Here is a 20,812-nt window from a genome sequence, read left to right as displayed (position 1 = left end):
CCGTGCATCTTCTGCCTGCCCGTCTTTCAGCATTTTGTCTGGCTGACCAGAATGTTGGAAAACCCTAGACAATGTTATTGGACTAACAGTTTATTTCTTTTTCCCAGAGGAACAATCACAGATTGTAAAATGTGCCTCTAAAGAACAGGTTTAAAAAACTATATATACTATATTCTTTTTTATCTGCAGCTGAATTCTTGCTGCCAAGATGGGGAAACAGAACAGCAAGCTGCGCCCAGAGGTCATGCAGGACTTGCTGGAAAGCACAGATTTTACAGAGCACGAGATCCAGGAATGGTATAAAGGCTTCTTGAGAGACTGCCCCAGTGGACATTTGTCAATGGAGGAGTTTAAGAAAATTTACGGGAACTTTTTCCCTTATGGGGATGCTTCCAAATTTGCAGAGCACGTCTTTCGCACCTTCGATGCCAATGGAGATGGGACAATAGACTTTAGAGAATTTATCATAGCCCTGAGCGTAACGTCAAGGGGGAAGCTGGAGCAGAAGCTGAAATGGGCCTTCAGCATGTATGACCTGGATGGAAATGGCTACATCAGCAAGGCAGAAATGCTCGAGATTGTGCAGGTACGTCGACCTTGCCCTTTACAAAGAGAAGAGTGTGAGTCGCAGTAAGAACTGGGAAGTCCACAGTGCAGCTTAGTGGAGAGATTGCAGACGGGTGGTCTGCCTGGGCACTGACTTGGCCTAGCCAGTGTCTTTGAAAATGTGGAACCCATATACAAAACAGGGAGGTTTACACATAAACATGCAGATTGGTTAGCATCTCTTGGAAACTCAGGAGCTCTGGCCACACTGGGCCCACATTCTTGCCTGGCATAGGTGCCCTGGGGCTTTGTGGTGACTCCTCCCTACAGAGGGACATGCACTCTTCAGCTGGTCATGCTCACTGTGGCCACTCCATCTATTCAGTGCAATGACCTGCCTGGACCTAGAGCCTGGAGTGATGTTTAATGGTCAAACTCTGACCTGGGTTCAAATCCTGCCTCTTCAGTCACTACCTCTGTGACTTTAACCCAAGCGAGCCTCAGTGTCCTTGTCTGTAAAATGGGACTATCAGCAGTGCCCACTGCTGTGGGATTGTTTTAAGATTAGACTGACTCTCCGTGTTCAATGCTTAGCACAGTGCCAGCCTTACAGAAAAGCTCATCATCACTGCCATCACTAATTTCCAACTTTATTAGACACTTGAATAAAAGTAGGGATCTCTAATCTAGCTTCTATCTCATCAGAGATACAAACAGTGCAGAATCAAGGCCTCCATCATTTTTATAGGAAGCACTCCACTTTATTTCCCCAAATCACTCACCCAGAGTAAATTTCCCAAACAGAACAGGAAAAGGGGTCGTTTTTCCTTTCACCACCCCCTCTTCTTTGCAAGTCCACACTCAGGCCTTGTCACTGTCCCAAGAAGCTGTGTACCTTTGTGGGAATTCTCACTGTTTGGTTCTAGCTGGTCTGCACCAGGAGAATGCATATTTGCAGATGCTACAATCGCTTCAGAGGCGGCGCTGTCTTTTAGGTGTCTGGGAAAATACCTGTTAGAAAGTGACGAGATGGAGGCCGGCTGTGGGCCGGCAGAATCATACACAAATTAAGGCTCTGTTTGTTAAAGCAAGTGAAACTTCAGCTTGATTACAAGTGTCAGCACATAAATTCCTTGCTGAACTTCTGTCCCTCCAAGACTCAGAAATTCAAGCCATTTAATGTAAAATGCAAATTCATGATGTTCACCTGCAAATACTCATAAGTGGTCAGGGTGAAGATCGAGGCTTGTCAGTGAATGGAGGGCGGAACTCCATAAATTCTCTAGTTTTCCTTCTGTATTGTTGCTTTCTGTGGTGTAATTTTGGTATCCACAGAATATTGGTGGTGGTAGCAGACTGGAATCCTTTTGTTTTTCCTGGCATTGGTAGGAAGGATTCTATTGTGGACTCTGTAACACTGAAATACACGGTATTGGTTTCCTCTTGGAAACCAATTGGCTGCTGTAACAAAGGGCCATAAACTTAGTGGCTTAAAACAACACACATTTATTATCTTACAGTTCTGGAGGTCAGAGATCTGAAATCGGTTTCACTGGGCTAAAATCAAGGGGTCCGCAGCTTGCGTTCTGTCTGGAGGTTTTAGAGGAAAATCTGTTTCCTTGCCCTTCCTACTTTTTGAAACATTCCTTAGCTTGTAGCCCTTTATATCCATCTTCAAAGCCAGCAACAGTGGATTGAGTTCTTCTCACGTTGCCATTCCCCTGGGTATCTCATTCTGCTTCTCCCTTCCACTCATAAAGACCCCTGTGAGTACACTAGGACACGCCAGATAATTCAGAATAATCCCCCCTAGCTCAAGATCCTTAACATAATTACATCTGCAAAGTCCCTTTTACTGTGTAAGGTAACATATTCACAGGTTTCAGGGATTAGGACATGCACATCTTGGGGGGGCCATTATTCAGTCTCCCACGTAGTCCAAACGCAGTTATGTTCCTTTTTCCAAAAAATAATTTTGTGCTATATCAACATCTGGGTGAAAAAGCAAAACCATATGCAGATTTATTTTTAGAGTCTTACACAAACATTTTCACATTCATGTGTTTGTTTTTTTAAAGTGACAAACTTAGGAACATGATTTAGGTCCAATATTTTATTATTGCATCAAAACCATCTCTCATGAGTCTTAAGCCAGATCACAATTCTGACGTTTCTCCCGTAACGGCAGATTCTCTCCTGGGGCGGGGAGGGCCCTAATCTCAGCCCCCCGCTGCAAGAGGAAGGAGAATCCTTCCTGCCCCACACAGTTCTCTGTCCCTGAGCCCAGCCAGAGGCAGGTCTGAGCACCCACACCCAGCCCAGCACAGGCTGTTTCAGGAAGGGGGCAGCGAGCATGTGAGTAGCGTTGCGCATTGAACCACGAGTGCTCAGATGCTCTCTGGGATCTTGGGGGTGAGGGAACATGAACTTAGGGATCCATCAACAGGACCTCAGGGAGAGAATGTAGGAAGAACAGAGAGTGAAACTGACCCCTTCTGTTCTCAGAAAGTAACTAGGACCCTTGAAAGAACACGTTTTAACTACAGGACTGTCATTGGGTAGGAGTACACAGCCTGTGTTGCTTTACTCTTATGATTGAATGAAAATCACAGGCTTAGACAAAAATTGATCACCGGGATCCAAAATAAAGATGAAGAGGGAGTCAAGGGAGGAATTGGCATGTGAGAGCGGTTGTCTGAGCAAAGCAGGTCAATATCACCTTGCCCCTCCTTTTTCAATCTCCTTTTCCTTCTTTTCCTCAGGTAAGTTATTTAACCTTTCTGTGCACTGTTCTCATGATTTGTGAACTGGAACCAATCATAGCACCCGCCTCAAGAGTAACCGTAAGGGTTCAACAGTTATTACAAGTAGAGTACCTAGAACAGTGCCTCTCAATGGGTATCCTTCAGTAAATGTTGACTACTATTATTCTATAGACGTTTCTGGAGCTGAGACAGGACGTTTCCCTGCAAAATAAAGGGAGGTCATTTCCCATTCAAAGGACAAAGTAATAGAGGCTCCCATTAAGTTTTTTTTTATCTTTATTGGAGTATAATTGCTTTACAATGGTGTGTTAGTTTCTGCTTTATAACAAAGTGAATCAGTTATACATATACATATGTTCCCATATCTCTTCCCTCTTGCGTCTCCCTCCCTCCCACCCTCCCTATCCCACCCCTCTAGGTGGTCACAAAGCACCGAGCTGATCCCCTGTGCTATGCGGTTGCTTCCCACTAGCTATCTACCTTACGTTTGGTAGTGTATATATGTCCATGCCACTCTCTCACTTCGTCCCAGCTTACCCTTCCCCTCCCCATATCCTCAAGTCCATTCTCTAGTAAGTCTGTGTCTTTATTCCCATCTTACCCCTAGGTTCTTCATGACATTTTTTTTTTCTTAGATTCCATATATATGTGTTAGCATATGGTATTTGTCTTTCTCTTTCTGACTTACTTCACTCTGTATGACAGACTCTAGGTCCATCCACCTCACTACAAATAACTCAGTTTCGTTTCTTTTTATGGCTGAGTAATATTCCATTGTATATATGTGCCACATCTTCTTTATCCATTCATCCGATGATGGACACTTAGGTTGCTTCCATCTCCTGGCTATTGTAAATAGAGCTGCAATGAACATTTTGCTACATGATTCTTTTTGAATTATGGTTTTCTCAGGGTATATGCCCAGTAGTGGGATTGCTGGATCATATGGTAGTTCTATTTGTAGTTTTTTAAGGAACCTCCATACTGTTCTCCATAGTGGCTGTACCAATTCCCATTCCCACCAATAGTGCAAGAGTGTTCCCTTTTCTCCACACCCTCTCCAGCTATTAATGTTTCTAGATTTTTTGATGATGGCCATTCTGACCGGTGTGAGATGATATCTCATTGTAGGTTTCATTTGCATTTCTCTACTGATTAATGATGTTGAGCATTCTTTCATGTGTTTGTTGGCAAACTGTGTATCTTCTTTGGAGAAATGTCTATTTAGGTCTTCTTCCCATTTTTGGATTGCGTTGTTTGTTTTTTTGCTATTGAGCTGCATGAGCTGCTTGTAAATTTTGGAGATTAATCCTTTGTCAGTTGCTTCATTTGCAAATATTTTCTCCCATTCTGAAGGTTGTCTTTTGGTCTTGTTTATGGTTTCCTTTGCTGTGCAAAAGCTTTGAAGTTTCATTAGGTCCCATTTGTTTATTTTTGTTTTCATTTCCATTTCTCTAGGAGGTGGGTCAAAAAGGATCTTGCTGTGATTTATGTCATAGAGTGTTCTGCCTATGTTTTCCTCTAAGAGTTTGATGGTGTCTGGCCTTACATTTAGGTCTTTAATCCATTTTGAGTTTATTTTTGTGTATGGTTTCAGGGAGTGTTCAAATCTCATACTTTTACATGTTGCTGTCCAGTTTTCCCAGCACCACTTATTGAAGAGGCTGTCCTTTCTCCACTGTACATTCCTGCCTCCTTTATCAAAGATAGGGTGACCATATGTGCGTGGGTTTATCTCTGGGCTTTCTATCCTGTTCCAATGATCTATATTTCTGTTTTTGTGCCAGTACCATACTGTCTTGATTACTGTAGCTTTGTAGTATAGTCTGAAGTCAGGGAGCCTGATTCCTCCAGCTCCGTTTCTCGTTCTCAAGATTGCTTTGGCTGTTCGGGGTCTTCTGTGTTTTCATACAAATTGTGAAATTTTTGGTTCTAGTTCCGTGAAAAATGCCAGTGGTAGTTTGATAGGGATTGCATTGAATCTGTAGATTGCTTTGGGTAGTAGAGTCATTTTCACAATGTTGATTCTTCCAATCCAAGAACATGGTAAATCTCTCCATCTATTTGTATCATCTTTAATTTCTTTCATCAGTGTCTTAATAATTTTCTGCATACAGGTCTTTTGTCTCCTTAGGTAGGTTTATTCCTAGATATTTTATTCTTTTTGTTGCAGTGGTAAATGGGAGTGTTTTCTTAATTTCACTTTCAGAGTTTTCATCATTAGTGTATAGGAATGCCAGAGATTTCTGTGCGTTAATTTTGTATCCTGCTACTTTACCAAATTCATTGATTAGCTCTAGTAGTTTTCTGGTAGCATCTTTAGGATTCTCTATGTGTAGTAACATGTCATCTGCAAACAGTGACAGCTTTACTTCTTCTTTTCCGATTTGGATTCCTTTTATTTCTTTTTCTTCTCTGATTGATGTGGCTAAAACTTCCAAAACTATGTTGAATAAGAGTGGTGAGAGTGGGCAACCTTGTCTTGTTCCTGATCTTAGTGGAAATGCTTTCAGTTTTTCACCATTGAGGACAATGTTGGCTGTGGGTTTGTCATATATGGCCTTTATTATGTTGAGGAAAGTTCCCTCTATGCCTACTTTCTGTTGGGTTTTTATCATAAATGGGTGTTGAATTTTGTCGAAAGCTTTCTCTGCATCTATTGAGATGATCATATGGTTTTTCTCCTTCAGTTTGTTAATATGGTGTATCACGTTGATTGATTTGCGTATATTGAAGAATCCTTGCGTTCCTGGAATAAACCCCACTTGATCATGGTGTATGATCCTTTTAATGTGCTGTTGGATTCTGTTTGCTAGTATTTTGTTGAGGATTTTTCCATCTATGTTCATCAGTGATATTGGCCTGTAGGTTTCTTTCTTTGTGACATCCTTGTCTGGCTTTGGTATCAGGGTGATGGTGGCCTCGTAGAATGAGTTTGGGAGTGTTCCTCCCTCTGCTATATTTTGGAAGAGTTTGAGAAGGATAGGTGTTAGCTCTTCTCTAAATGGTTGATAGAATTCGCCTGTGAAGCCATCTGGTCCTGGGCTTTTGTTTGTTGGAAGATTTTGAATCACAGTTTCAGTTTCAGTGCTGTGGTTGGTCTGTTCATATTTTCTATTTCTTCCTGATTCAGTCTTGGCAGGTTGCGCATCTAAGAATTTGTCCATTTCTTCCAGGTTGTCCATTTTATTGGCATAGAGTTGCTTGTAGTAATCTCTTATGATCTTTTGTATTTCTGCAGTGTCAGTTGTTACTTTTCCTTTTTCATTTCTAATTCTATTGATTTGAGTCTTCTCCCTTTTTTTCTTGATGAGTCTGGCTAATGGTTTTATCAATTTTTTTATCTTCTCAAAGAACTAGCTTTTAGTTTTATTGATCTTTGCTATCATTTCCTTTATTTCTTTTTCATTTATTTCTGATCTGATATTTGTGATTTCTTTCCTTCTGCTAACTGTGGGGTTGTTTTGTTCTTCTTTCTCTAATTGCTTTAGGTGCAAAGTTAGGTAGTTTATTCGAGATGTTTCCTGTTTCTTAAGGTAGGATTGTATTGCTATAAACTTCCCTCTTAGAATTGCTTTTGCTGCATCGCATAGATTTTGGGTCGTCGTGTCTCCATTGTCATTTGTTTCTAGGTATTTTTTGATTTCCTCTTTGATTTCTTCAGTGATCACTTCGTTATTAAGTAGTGTATTGTTTAGCCTCCATGTGTTTGTATTTTTTACAGATCTTTTCCTGTAATTGATATCTAGTCTCATAGCGTTGTGGTTGGAAAAGATACTTGATACAATTTCAATTTTCTTAAATTTACCAAGGCTTGATTTGTGACCCAAGATATGATCTATCCTGGAGAATGTTCCATGAGCATTTGAGAAATATGTGTATTCTGTTGTTTTTGGATGGAATGTCCTATAAATATCAATTAAGTCCATCTTGTTTAATGTATCATTTAAAGCTCGTGTTTCCTTATTTATTTTCATTTTGGGTGATCTGTCCATTGGTGAAAGTGGGGTGTTAAAGTCCCCTACTATGAATGTGTTACTGTCGATTTCCCCTTTTATGGCTGTTAGCATTTGCCTTATGTATTGAGGTACTCCTATGTTGGGTGCATAAATATTTACAATTGTTATATCTTCTTGGATCGATCCCTTGATCATTATGTAGTTTCCTTCTTTGTCTCTTGTAATAGTCTTTATTTTAAAGTCTATTTTGTCTGATATGAGAATTGCTACTCCAGCTTTCTTCTGATTTCCATTTGCATGGAATATCTTTTTCCATCCCCTTACTTTCAGTCTGTATGTGTCCCTAGGTCTGAAGTGGGTTTCTTGTAGACAGCATATATATGGGTCTTGTTTTTGTATCCATTCAGCCAGTCTGTGTCTTTTGGTGGGAGCATTTAATCCATTTACATTTAAGGTACTTATCGATATGTATGTTCCTATTCCCATTTTCTTAATTGTTTTGGGTTTGTTATTGTAGGTCTTTTCCTTGTCTTGTGTTTCTTGCCTAGAGAAGTTCCTTTAGTATTTGTTGTAAAGCTGGTTTGGTGGTGCTGAACTCTCTCAGCTTTTGCTTGTCTGTAAAGGTTTTAATTTCTCCATCAAATCTGAATGAGATCCTTGCTGGATAGAGTAATCTTGGTTGTAGGTTTTTCTCCTTCATCACTTTAAATATGTCCTGCCAGTCCCTTCTGGCTTGCAGAGTTTCTGCTGAAAGATCAGCTGTTAACCTTATGGGGATTCCCTTGTGTGTTATTTGTTGTTTTTCCCTTGCTGCTTTTAATATGTTTTTTTTGTATTTAATTTTTGACAGTTTAATTAATATGTGTCTTGGCGTGTTTCTCCTTGGATTTATCCTGTATGGGACTCTCTGTGCTTCCTGGACTTTATTAACTATTTCCTTTCCAATATTAGAGAAGTTTTCAACTATAATCTCTTCAAATATTTTCTCAGTCCCTTTCTTTTTCTCTTCCTCTTCTGGGACCCCTATAATTTGAATGTTGGTGTGTTTAATGTTGTCCCAGAGGCCTCTGAGACTGTCCTCAGTTCTTTTCATTCTTTTTTCTTTATTCTGCTCTGCAGTAGTTATTTCTACTATTTTATCTTCCAGGTCACTTATCCGTTCTTCTGCCTCAGTTATTCTGCTATTGATCCCTCTAGAGTATTTTTAATTTCATTTATTGTGTTGTTCATCTTTGTTTGTTTCATCTTTAGTTCTTCTAGGTCCTTGTTAAACGTTTCTTGTATTTTCTCCATTCTATTTCCAAGATTTTGGATCATCTTTACTATCATTATTCTGAATTCTTTTTCAGGTAGACTGACTATTTCCTCTTCATTTGTTAGGTCTGCTGGGTTTTTACCTTGCTCCTTCATCTGCTGTGTGTTTTTCTGTCTTCTCATTTTGTTTAACTTACTGTGTTTGGGGTCTCCTTTTTGCAGGTTGCAGGTTCGTAGTTCCTGTTGTTTTTGGTGTCTGTCCCCAGTGGCTAAAGTTGGTTCAGTGGGTCATGTAGGCTTCCTGGTGGAGGGGACTAGTGCCTGTGTTCTGGTGGATGAGGCTGGATCTTGTCTTTCTGGTGGGCAGGTCCACGTCTGGTGGTGTGTTTTGGGGTGTCTGTGGCCTTATTATGATTTTAGGCAGCCTCTCTGCTAATGGGTGGGGTTGTGTTCCTGTCTTGCTAGTTGTTTGGCATAGGGTGTCCTGCACTGTGGCTTGCTGGTCGTTGAGTGCAGCTGGGTGCTGGTGTTGACATGGAGATCTCTGGGATTTTCGCCGTTTGATATTACGTGGAGCTGCGAGTTCTTTTGTGGACCAGTGTCCTGAAGTTGGCTCTCCCACCTCAGAGGCACAGCACTAACTCCTGGCTGCAGCACCAAGAGCCTTTCATCCACACGGCTCAAATCACAAAAAGAGGAAAAGGGGAAAAAATAATAAATCTTCCTCTCAAAGTCCACCTCCACAATTTGGGATGATTCGTTGTCTATTCATGTATTCCACAGATGCAGGGTACATCAGGTTGATTGTGGATGTTTAATCCACTGCTTCTGAGGCTGCTGGGAGAGATTTCCCTTTCTCTTCTTTGTTTGCACAGCTCCCAGGGTTCAGATTTGGATTTGGCCCCGCCTCTGCTTGTAGGTCGCCAGAAGGCGTCTGCTCTTCGCTCAGACAGGACAGGGTTAAAGGAGCAGCTGATTCGTGGGCTCTGGCTCACTCAGGCCAGGGGGGAGGGAGGGGCATGGAGTGCGGGGTGAGCCTGCGGCGGCAGAGGCCTGAGGTGCCCCGTGCATTCTTCCGGGGAAGTTGTCCCTGGACCCCGGGACCCTGGCAGTGGCGGGCTGCACAGGCTCCCCGGAAGGGAGGTGTGGACAGTGACCTGTGCTCGCACACAGGCTTCTTGGTGGCGGCAGCAGCAGCCTTAGCGTCTCATGCCCATCTCTGGGGTCCTTGCTGATCGCCGCGGCTCGCCCCCGTCTCTGGAGCTCCTTTAAGCAGCACTCTTAATTCCCTCTCCTCGTGCACCACTCTGGACCCCACGGCCACTGGCTGGCCCACTGTGTTCAGGAAATTCAATAGGAACCCTGGCATCTCCTCAATGTCTGCTAATGTTGGAGGGTGTCCTGCAGAGGCGGGGGGTGGCTCTGTTTCAGACACTGGCAGCAGAAGTTCTGGGAAGTACTCCTTGGTGTGAGCCCTCCCAGAGTCTTCCCATTAAGTTTTAAGTTAAGTTTACCTAGTCGTATAAATGTGTGTTCACAAAACAAAGGGAGGTAACCCAGCTAAACCTCCAATTGGTGGAACTCACGGAAGAGATATTCTTGTGCAGATGACTTTAGGAGTTCCCAGGCTTCTTCAGCTGTTGTGTTTCCTACCAAACACCATCCCAGCTGGGAATAAGCTAAAACTTCTGGGCTGCTCTGATGCTTACGGGATTTAAGTAACAGAAAGATCACCTTTCCAGGAGAGAATGTGGTTGGCACCAGGAATTCCCCAACTCCGAGCTGTTGCCCTGAGCCCATAGGTGCACTTCATGCAGGACTTTTGGGGCACAGCCAGTCTGGACTTGTTCTCAAGTCCTGCTAGAGACTTTCCGAAAGGAATATATAGGCTAACACAGTGTTGCCTTTAGCAGTTCTCAGGGAACTCACTTTAATGACCAGGTTGCAATAATTTCTAGTTAGCATATTCATTCCTTGGATGGTAATGATTGCTTTAAAGTAGTTGGTGTTCAAATACGTGTTGTCTTAGAATCAGACTCTCCCTCCTAGTTGTGATTCAAGGTTAATTAGCACTTCTGATAAGGCAGAGTAAACTTCATAACACCCTCAGTCTACATTTTCACACCCTTTGAATGAATGAAAACTAAAGGAAGGAGGTTGGGCTTATGCTGGCAGTGCATCACAGAAGACTTCATTTTTTTGTTTGTTTCTTTTAGCAATATGGGAATTTTTTTTCCTGATTCACTCATCAGAATAAGGCATATGTATCCATACAGCAACCAGATGAAGAGGAAGGGAGACTATGGTGTTAGCCGTGCAAAGGTTTGCCGTCCACAAACACCAGACAGACTCACAAATTAATCTGACCTGGTCTCAAGAGCACCAGCTGTGACCAGTTCAGACAACCAGCTTGTGAGTATTTGTGCCATGACGGATCAAAATCAGGACCAGAAAGACTTGGTTACATCCTTTCTAAAACCACTTCCTGAGTGGCATTTTTTTCTCCCAAAGATCTTTCTAAATTGGTGTCGTAGACGCTATGTCACTTGTGATATGTGCCTTGGAGACCTGAAATACTGTGCTCTTCTGATGGTGAAAAAAAAGGCAGGGGGTGGATGGTGTTGTGGTGAAAGCTTCTAGTCCGTCTTGATGTGGCCCTGGGAATCCAGCTGCAGACCCTTGCCTAATTCTCAGTTATGAGTGTGGACCACAGATGTTACCCCAGAATGCAACTTGGATTTCTCTCCTGGAGAAAATTCTTTAAAGCAGTTGCCCAGGTTAGTGACTTTCTCTAAGAACTGACCTTAGTGTTTGTTTATCAGTTGTGTTTGGCTTATCCCTTTTTTATCAGGGGATTAATCTTATCGTGACAAGCCACATTATAGTTTAAGAGTTGAAGTTAGGCATCTAGCAACACAAGTGAGTGCCTGCTACCCAAAGGCCCCCCACTCGGCTGTGCCCTCCGTCTACTTTGTGGACTATTCTTCCTTCTCCTGTTTCCTAAACAAAGATATTCCCAAGCAGAGGTCCAGCCTCAGCCTTCTTTTCCTTTCATTAGTTCTGGGAAGTCATCTTCTCAGTGCTTGTATGGGCCAGGCATAGTGTTAAGTATTTTCCACACTGTATTAGTTTCCTAGGGTTGCTGTAACAAATTACCATAAACTGGGCAGTTTCAAACAACAAAAATTTATTCTATCACAGTTCCAGAGGCCAGAAGTCCAAAGTCAAGGTGTGGGCAAGGCTGGTTCCTTCCAGAGACTCCTGGGGGGATCTGCTCCATGCCTGTCTCTTAGCTTCTGGTGGTGGCTGGCGATCCTTGGTGTTTTGGGCCCACATCTCTCTATCATCGTGTGACATTTTCCCTGTGTGACTGTGTCCAAATTTCCTTCTTCTTATATGAACACATCATTGGATTAGGGCCTGCCCAAATCCAGTATGATCTCATTTTAACTTGATGACATCCGCAAAGACCCTATTTCCAAATAAGGTCACATTCACAGATTCTGGGTGAACATGAACTTTTGCAGGACACTAGTCAACCTGGTACATGTGCATTTTCTCATTTAATCCTCACAATAACCTTATTAGCCCCATTTTATGGATGAAGAAACAGAGTACCTCTAGATCTTCACCTCTGCTATGTCCAGCTGTTAATGGACACCTCCACTAAGACATTGCACTGGTACCTCACAGTCAAACATTCCAAAAACAAACTCAGTATTGCCCCCTAAAATGTGAAGTCCTAAACCACAGCAGCTCCAGAATGTCTTTTTAGGAGAGTGAACGGGATCTTTGGAAGGGGCTGTTGGAAGCAATCTTTGCACAGCACTTTATATAAGAATGAAATAAATAGTAACTGCCCATATCTAAAAATGATGGGTACCACCACTCACCTGAAACAAGACAGTGGCTGAGGAATGGGCAAGAATGATAAATTTAGAAAAATATGAAGGAGGCAGATTTGATAGGTCTAGTTGACTGCCTGCACGTGGAGACGGGTGGTTAGAGCCATATTAAAGATGTCTTTGACTTGATTACAGGATGGTGGGTGGTAGGAGTGTTTACCAAGAAACAAACAAACATGAGTGGGGGCAGGGGCCTGGGCAATAATGAGTTTCAAGTAAAATCTTCTGTGAAAACTAATATAAGAACGGAGCTGCTTTGGTTGAAAAAGGGGTAGGGCCCTTATTCTCCCCCCATCCTCTCCCTGCCTGTGAACGTATCTACAGCACTTTGGGAGAACATTATGCGTTTACTGACTTACTGTATTCTTCTAGCTCTAAACAAGAAAGTGCTTACGCTGTTCTAGATACATAGATATTGACCCCATTTTAAGAGTATTTCCAAGAAAGATTCTCATGGCCTCTCTCTACCCTCCTTTCCTGGTATGTAATATCCTTCTAAGCAGGATGCTTTTCTTTATCGATAATCTAAGAACAACCCTATACTGCTTAACTTCTTTTACCCTTGGTGGGTTGTCATGGGGCCTTGGGTGTCCTGTTGGAAGACCCTACATCTTCTGATGAAAAGCCAGTCCGGTTTCCTTCAGAGAGAAGAGTGAACTTTAGCTCTTGGAATTGTGCCTGCCCTTAGTTAATCCCACAACGTTTATCAGTTCAGACACGAGCCCTTCCTTTCCAACATTCCGAGAGGTGGTTCATTCAGAGGGAAAAAGAAAAATCACATATATAATGTCAAGAGGAAGCTGGTAATTCCCCTGGCCGCAGGTGGTACTGTCCTAAGCCTGCCTAGGGCAGAACCAGAGCTGGGTTCCTGGGTGTCCCATAGCGGTTGTATTTACCCAGAGACAAGAATAGGGCTCTTCAAGTTTAATTAAAAACAGGATGTCCCTGCTGGGCCTCTCATTGACATTGCTAAAAATAAAGTAGGGAAGTAGCCTGGCCTCTCCATGGTTTAATCCCATTAAATTTGGGGGAGGGGTGTGGGGAACTGGGGTTAATAAAATACACGATTTGTTTCAGATTGCTGTCTGGAGTTGTGTCTTTTCTCTCCCTGCGCTGTGGAGTCCCAGGTCTAATACAATCAGTGCTGGCTTGCTGAGGCCATGAGAGAGGGGCAAAGGGACAGGTGATTCCCCACTGAGGTTTTGCAGGGCTGTCACCCACTTACTCACATTGGGACCCCTGGGGCTTGTCACCTCATCTCTTTGCTCACTGCTCTAGTACCACCCATGTTCATAGACCTGGTTTTGTAAATAATCCACTAATCCCTTTCTGTGAGCTGATGCACATTAAAAACAAACAAATGGGGCTTCCCTGGTGGTGCAGTGGTTGAGAGTCCGCCTGCCGATGCAGGGGACACGGGTTCGTGCCCCAGTCCGGGAAGATCCCACATGCCGTGGAGCGGCTGGGCCTGTGAGCCATGGCTGCTGAGCCTGCGCGTCCGGAGCCCGTGCTCCGCCACTGGAGAGGCCACAACATTGAGAGGCCTGCGTACCGCAAAAAACAAAAACAAAAACAAATGAACAAAAACAGTCTAGTCTGAGTGCTATGAAAGAGCCATCTGGAAACGTGAGCATCTTAAAGGTGCTCGCACTTCCTCCTCAACCCCTCAGTACACTCAGACGTTACATCTCTTGCCCAATTCCGGAAGCCTCGTTTGCAAATATCCTCATATAAGGGGATCCTGACTTTCTTCATTTTTGTTTTGTTTTTATTTAGGGGTGTTTTGTTGTTGTTGTTTTGAACTAACCTATCCTCATTTCTCCGCCCCAGCCCTGTTCCTTTAGTCTAACAGCTAAAGACTAAACGCCTGAAGACTTTCTGTTGGGTGTAAGAGCCTTGTTTTCAAACACACATTCATCTGTTTGCTTGGTCTTTCGTTCATTTGTTCAACCAGAGTATTAAGAGAATAATCCCTAGATTATTACACAGTTGACTTCCTTCAGAATCCCAAGAAGGAGAATTTCATGAACCTCAACTCTTAGAGGCTGAGAGTTCCAAGGAGTGTTCCAGACCAGTGGGTTTTACTTGCTACTATGGGACCTTACCGAGGCCAGAACAGATTTGGGGAAGGAGCAACGCAGCCCCAAAGAAGGTTGATTACACAGCATCCTTAAGACTTCTAGCCAAAGTAAACTTATTATTTGTCCATAAATGCCCCTCCCACATCACCTGTACAACTCCTGAAATGTACCAGCTCTTAAACCTTTAAAGAGGTGTACTTGTGATTTAGTGGGCCGCTGATATCTAGATACTGTTTTGTTGTTGTTGTTCTAAGATTCCTGGGCTTGTGAATTCACAAAATATTTAGATTGTGTAAGTCTGAAATCCGTGTGAGGGGTGTGTGTGTGTGTGTGTGTGTGTGTGTGTGTGTTCATCAGTTGGTGCCGCCGATTCCTCTTTGAGTCAAGAGTTACAGAAAAGCTTCCGTGTCGGAGCAGAGAAAGCTGAGGAGAGGGCGCTGGACCTCAAAACATGGTGGTGTGGAGAGTGTCCTGCTTTCCACTCTTGTTACTAAATACTCACGTGGCCCTGGAAGTTCAGCACCTCTGTTTCCCATTTGTAAAAAAGTCTCTAACTCTCTGGCCTTTTCTAGCTCCCCCAAGGAGTCAGGTGTCCCCAGCGGCTTGGCGCATGGCGCTATAACCCCAGCACAGATGGTAGTGTAGTCCTGGGCTGGAGGGGACGGCAATAGGGATCCAGGAGGAAGACAGAGTATGGCTCACCTCTCGCCTCTGGAGCACACTTCAGTGAACGTCTCTTGGGACAGCTGACTGTGGCCAAGCTTACTTACCCCAGTGACACCCATCATCCCAGACAGAGCCATGACTCCCAGTTTGCCCTTCCTCCCAGACAGAATCACCGTGGAGGCAGCTCCAGTTCAGCGAGGACTCTGGGTGGGTTCAAGTCAGACTTGGGGAGCCTGGCCTGAGGGGTCCCTAATGGGGTGGGATCAGCCCAAGAGTCAACACACTGGGTGAGTCCATTTTTCACTCCTATTTTATCAATGGAGATGATAATATTTACCCCCATTTCTCCAGAATATTTTAGGAACTTGAGGCAGAGTTGATCCTGAACGAGACTGTAAAGTGGAGAAGTTAAGCCTTTATCTCTTTTTGCAACCCTTTTTGTTTCCACATTTCCCCTTTGGAGACTACTTTCCTTCAGCTGCCTTCCTTTCTCTCCTTCCACTACATCCCAAGTTCCAGAACTTTCCAGATTCCTCCGCCCACCCTCTGGCAAAATCTACTTTTTCTAAAACTGCTTCCCAGGGCTAATTTTCCCCAAGTGAATCTGAGTACCAGAACCATGGTCTGGGGATAAAAGCAATGACTTTACATTATGCTTCCAAAATAAAAACAACATTTGACCGCTGAGGCCTTCCAGGCGCTTACTGGGTACCATGGGGGGTCCACGGTAGGGGAGATAGTTTCAGTACTGTTCACAGAACCTTTTCAGTAGAACCCTCTTTTGCCCATCGGATTTCTGATGTACCCAGCTGATCTCAAGCTGAGACTTTATACTTATTTCTTCCAAAACTTGGATGGCGGATTGTTCCCATCCCGGGGATACCTGGCAGCTTGCTGAGAAGGAATGTGAGACGATTGCCACATCCAAGGAGAAAGAGCACTGGGATGGATTGGTAATGTCTGCCCAGGAGAAGAGGAGGGCAGGCCCTTACAGACCATCAGTGTTTGTCACCCTTGAGGGACCCAGGGAGAGACCACAGTAGACCCTGACCTGTCTCTGGCCTGAGGAATGTCACCTACAGCCTGAGAGCAGGGACCTCAGAACAGCAGCAGCAGCACACAGGCACCTCATTAGAAATGCAGACTCTCAAGCCCCCCATCTCCCCAGCCCACCCTACTCAATCAGCTGCTGCGTTTTCACAAGATTCCCAGGGGATTCATAAGCACATAAGTTAGAGACACGGGGGGCCTAGTGGATCTTCCTGCCAGTTGTCGCTCCTGAAGGTTCTTGCCGCTGGACAAGCTCTGCTGGCCTGGCTGCTCTCACCAGCAACTGCACGTCTCTCTTCTACGACAACAGATGGTCAGGAGCAGAGCTGGGTCGCTGTGTGATGGGAGGCATTCCCTTCAACCCTGTATTTGGGAGGTTTAATAATAGGGCCATTGTGTGCGAAAACAAACCATGTTTCTGTCTCACGCCATGTTGCTTCTGTCCCCAGGCAATCTATAAGATGGTCTCCTCTGTAATGAAAATGCCTGAAGATGAGTCGACCCCAGAGAAGAGGACAGAAAAGATCTTCCGCCAGATGGACACCAATAGAGACGGTAGGAGGCCATGGCTGCTTTGCTTTGCTTTGCTTTGCTCAGAGGCGGGGCTGCTGGAGGGGCTGGGGTGTCCGGGCAGGGAAATTCCACTAGAGGTCAAGATATTGGCCATAAGGACCTGGCTCGAGGCCCTTTGTGAAAGTGGCTTATCCTGCTTTCTCCCTGTAGGGGGAAGATGGAGGCTGGATCCTGCAGGCCAGCGAATCAGAAAGTGGGGAGGGGCTTGTTATGCACCCAGACCCTAGTAGCTTTCACCCCAGCCTGCCCAGGGGGTTTTGTTGGGGTTTCGTGTGCATGCTCCAAGGTGTTGGGTTTCCTGGAGCCAAGTGGGACCCCTCAGCTGTTGGCGGGTGAGGTGGCCAGCAGATTCCACCCTGAGGGAGCCGCCCACAATTCAAATCCAACAAGGGGATGCAGAGCAAACCAAAATGAAAGGAGAGATGGATTTCAAACTCAAGAACAGTGGATTTTAGATGTTGGATTGCCAGACAGAATACAGGAGGCACCATTAAATTTAATTTTTGGACAAATAACAAATGACTTTTCAATATAAGTATGCCCTATTCAATATTTGGGACATACTTAAAAAATTGTTGTTTATTTGAAACTGAAAGTTAGCTGGGCATCCTGTATTTTATTTGCTAAATCTGGCAGCCCTAGTTAGATGTAATATCTGAGTTTAAAGTGCTAACACAGAGCTTGGTCCATAATAAGCCCTGAGTCATCTATAGCTCTTGCTTTTATTTCCAGCTTGCCTGTTCTGCTGGGCATCCCCAGCAGTTCTTGTCAGTGATGAGCAAATGCAGTCATATACCCCCGGCGGAAGGCTTTGTCGCAGAGCGAGCCTCAGTTTCTATCCCTATGCCCTCTGGGGCACCAGCTGCCTGAGAATCCAGGTTTGCAGGGTACAGGCCAATCTGTTTGCTTTGTTTCTCCACAAAGGTGCCGTTACATCCTGTTTCTCTATGTGCCTTGATTCACAGCGAATAGTTTGTTTTGCAAAGACTAAACACATGGGATTCTTTTAATAGAATAGTAAACTCACTGACATTAAACTGCACATTTTGCTGATGCTCCAGGGGAGCACAGGTGGGCTTGTCTGCTGCCCAAGGCCCAGCCTCCTCTTCAGAATAGGGCGGAAAGATGGGAGAAGATCCAAACACTGCAGGATCGAACGCTCACTGCGAGAAATGAGACCCTGTGCTCTGGGACTCGGCCACAATGGGGTCACAGAGCCCTGACGGGGTCAGCATTCCCCAAATGCATCTCGTTGCTAAAAGTCCTGTGCTTTCCTAAGGGAAAGCCTTGGGTTTTTTTAAAAAAAAAAAAGGGCGGGGGTGGGGGGTGGGTTGGAGTGGGAGCCGTACTGGGAGGGGCTTTCAGTCTGCAAGGGGTCAGGCTCCACCCAACCAGGAGACTTGGTGCTTTGGCTCAGGGCTTCTGGACCCCAAGGCGGGACGCCACACCGGAGCACGGTCCTCATCTAGACCCTCCCGCTGTTAGATTCCTCTTGGAGAAGCTCTTTGCATCTAACCCCTGGCGCTGACTTGAAGAGAAAAGTCTGGGCCCCCAGCAGGTTAGCTGGGAAGCCAATCCGGGAGCACGCGGGTAGTTAGCCCGAGCGGATACATACGCTGAATGCAGGGTTTACCCTGCCGCAACAAGAAAGCGGGGGAAGCTTTGCCTCCCCACCAACAATATGACCGAGGAAACTTCCCGAAGGGAATTGATACATACTCTAGCTTGGGCAAGAAGGAGAAAGACATCGAGGAGGAGTGGAATCCCAGGCAGCCAGTCTCCCCCGTCCAGCCCATTGAGGTAGGAGGAAAGTGCCCTGATTGACGGGAGGGACCCCCGCGGCACCTCTCTGCTTCTTGGAGCACACAGCCCTCGCCTGGATGGAAGGGCAGCCATCCTCACACCTTGGCCCAAAGAAGGGGCCCTCTCCCCAGATGTCTCTTCGGGCCCCTCTGCCCACATGCAAATGTAGGTGTAGCCAAGTGACCCTGAGGAGCCCAGAGGGCCCAGTGAGCCCGTGGGGACGGCCTTGGTGCTGCAGGAGCCCAGCTCAGTCTCTGAAAGGCGCTATCTGAGTCCCTCCGGGGCACCTGTAGCTGGAGGGGCCACGAGGGCAGGGCCCACGTCGCGGCCACCCAGCAGCCCCGCAGCCCAGGGCCGTGCACACAGAGCTCTCAGGAGGCCGCGTGCTGCACTGTGCGATGCTCAACGAGCCCTGGGGTCTCGGCTCGGAGAGACGGAAGGTGGGCCTCACGGCAGGTGTGAGACCCCGGGAAGAGGTGGGCCGCTGCCGCCGCCGGCTCCAAGGTACAGCGGGAAGCCTACGTCTGTGCAGCGGCCGCCAGCCGCCACTCACCGGTCCTCTTGCTTTCTAGGAAAACTCTCCCTGGAAGAGTTCATCCGAGGGGCCAAGAGCGACCCGTCCATAGTGCGCCTCCTGCAGTGCGACCCCAGCAGCGCCGGCCACTTCTGAGCCGGAAGCCCCACCAACTGTAGAGCTGCTTGTGTTCCCTTTGGAGTTTACTTTTTAACAAAAAAAATTTTTTTTTTTTTGCCAAACAATATTGACGGTGATGCTGTTCCTCGTGTGGTCGGATGCACCTCCCTCCGTGCCGCCTGCAGCTTCTTTTGTCGTGGACGCTTCATGGGAATGTCTAGAGCCCCCCGCGCTTGTGGAGAGCATGAACAGTGCTGCCGTGCACAGACTTTGTGGTGTTCGTTGTTCTGACGATTTTTCATCGTTATTATTATTACTTTCCCTTTGATTCGAAAGTCTGTGTTCTAAAACCGAAGACTGGGGGAGGCAAGAGAAGAGAAGAGAAAACAATCCAGTCCAGTGATTCTATTGCAAGCTTAAGGGCCCTGTTTGGAAAACAAAATTCCCCACCTGGGTCTGGAGTGACACATGCCCTAGGGGTGGTGGCACCAGATGCTCGATTGCCCAGGGACCAGGAATCCTCCAGGGCCAGGCTATTAAAGGGGCCTGGGGGATTCCCGCCTGGAGGCCCACCCCATCCTCTTCGCCAGCAGGCTTTAGTTTCTAAGCTGTGAACATTTCAAGGTAAATTCATAGAGGAGAGGAAAAAGATGGCTCAGCTGTTTCTTCCCAGGTTTACACTAGTTGAGCTAAGATGAGTTTCTCTGGAAATTAAACACGAATGGTAATTTGTATTTCAAAGCCAGACCCATCTTGTTGCCTATTGTAGTTTAAAAAAAAAAAAAAAGATCGCTGTATATAAAATACTGGGTATTACAGACGAAATTAAGTGTTTTGCCTTGTTTAAATGAAATGCATGTTTAGTGAGCACTAATACAATCTTATTACAGGAGACTGTTTTTAGTAGCTTGTTGTGAAGTAAGCCAGCTATAATGAATGTCTATGTCTTATTTTAAAGTCATATCCGTCTTTGCACAAATGCACCAATCAACAGGTATATTTTATATATTCCAGAAAAGTACAAAGTAACCATGACCAGGGCCCAACCTTAATTTTGAATGCTTTTCCAGTGGTAGTGCCTAGGCAATAGAAGTGGGGCAAGTTTGAGTGGGATGTGTCAACTGGAGCACCAGAAGGTTCAGATTTATTAGAGATGTGGGTTTGCCCACCCAGCCCAGCAGGCCGTTGACAGTCCTGGATCAGAGGTGCGGTGCTTTTCTGAGCAGATAATATTCTGTAGCTGTTCCCACCCCCACCCCAAATAGCCTAAATTCTCGGGACTTCCCAGTGCTTTAATCCACATGGATGGTTAGGAAGCCATAGCTGGAATGTTGACTTTTCCACGCCTCTAGTGGCCCTGAAAAGAGTCAGAGGTTAGAGGCTGGGCATCACCTGGTCCATCCTGAAGAAGGCATAGGCAAGTGTGTCTGTGATTCCCAAGGCCCACCCTTGGGAATCCGAAAGTATCTTGCATCATCGTGTTCTCTGAATGCAAATTTCTATTTACAGAAGTGACAGTACAAATTTGAGTTGCAGTTTGGTCTGATGACCTCATACATCCTAATTTGAATTGAAA

At 45.2% G+C, this 20,812-nt stretch overlaps 1 protein-coding gene across 9 annotated transcripts in view; it reads left to right on the top strand.

Moving 5' to 3' along the window:
* NCALD (neurocalcin delta) overlaps positions 1 to 20,496 on the top strand; it is a 431,469-nt gene extending 410,973 nt beyond the window's left edge. For all 9 annotated transcript variants that reach the window (XM_060287230.2, XM_060287228.2, XM_060287229.1 and 6 more), the window contains 3 exons: positions 190 to 586; positions 16,676 to 16,781; positions 19,175 to 20,496. In XM_060287230.2, the coding sequence (XP_060143213.1) occupies positions 209 to 586; positions 16,676 to 16,781; positions 19,175 to 19,272 (582 nt within the window). In that variant the 5' untranslated portion in view covers positions 190 to 208 and the 3' untranslated portion in view covers positions 19,273 to 20,496. The remainder of the gene's footprint in view (positions 1 to 189; positions 587 to 16,675; positions 16,782 to 19,174) is intronic.
* The last annotated feature ends 316 nt before the right edge of the window (positions 20,497 to 20,812 follow it).

The sequence above is a fragment of the Globicephala melas genome, chromosome 17 (assembly GCF_963455315.2).
Source record: "Globicephala melas chromosome 17, mGloMel1.2, whole genome shotgun sequence".
Classification (NCBI taxonomy): domain Eukaryota; kingdom Metazoa; phylum Chordata; class Mammalia; order Artiodactyla; family Delphinidae; genus Globicephala; species Globicephala melas.
The sequence above is the reverse complement of the archived record's forward strand: the minus strand, read 5'-3'. Positions and strand labels throughout refer to the sequence as shown.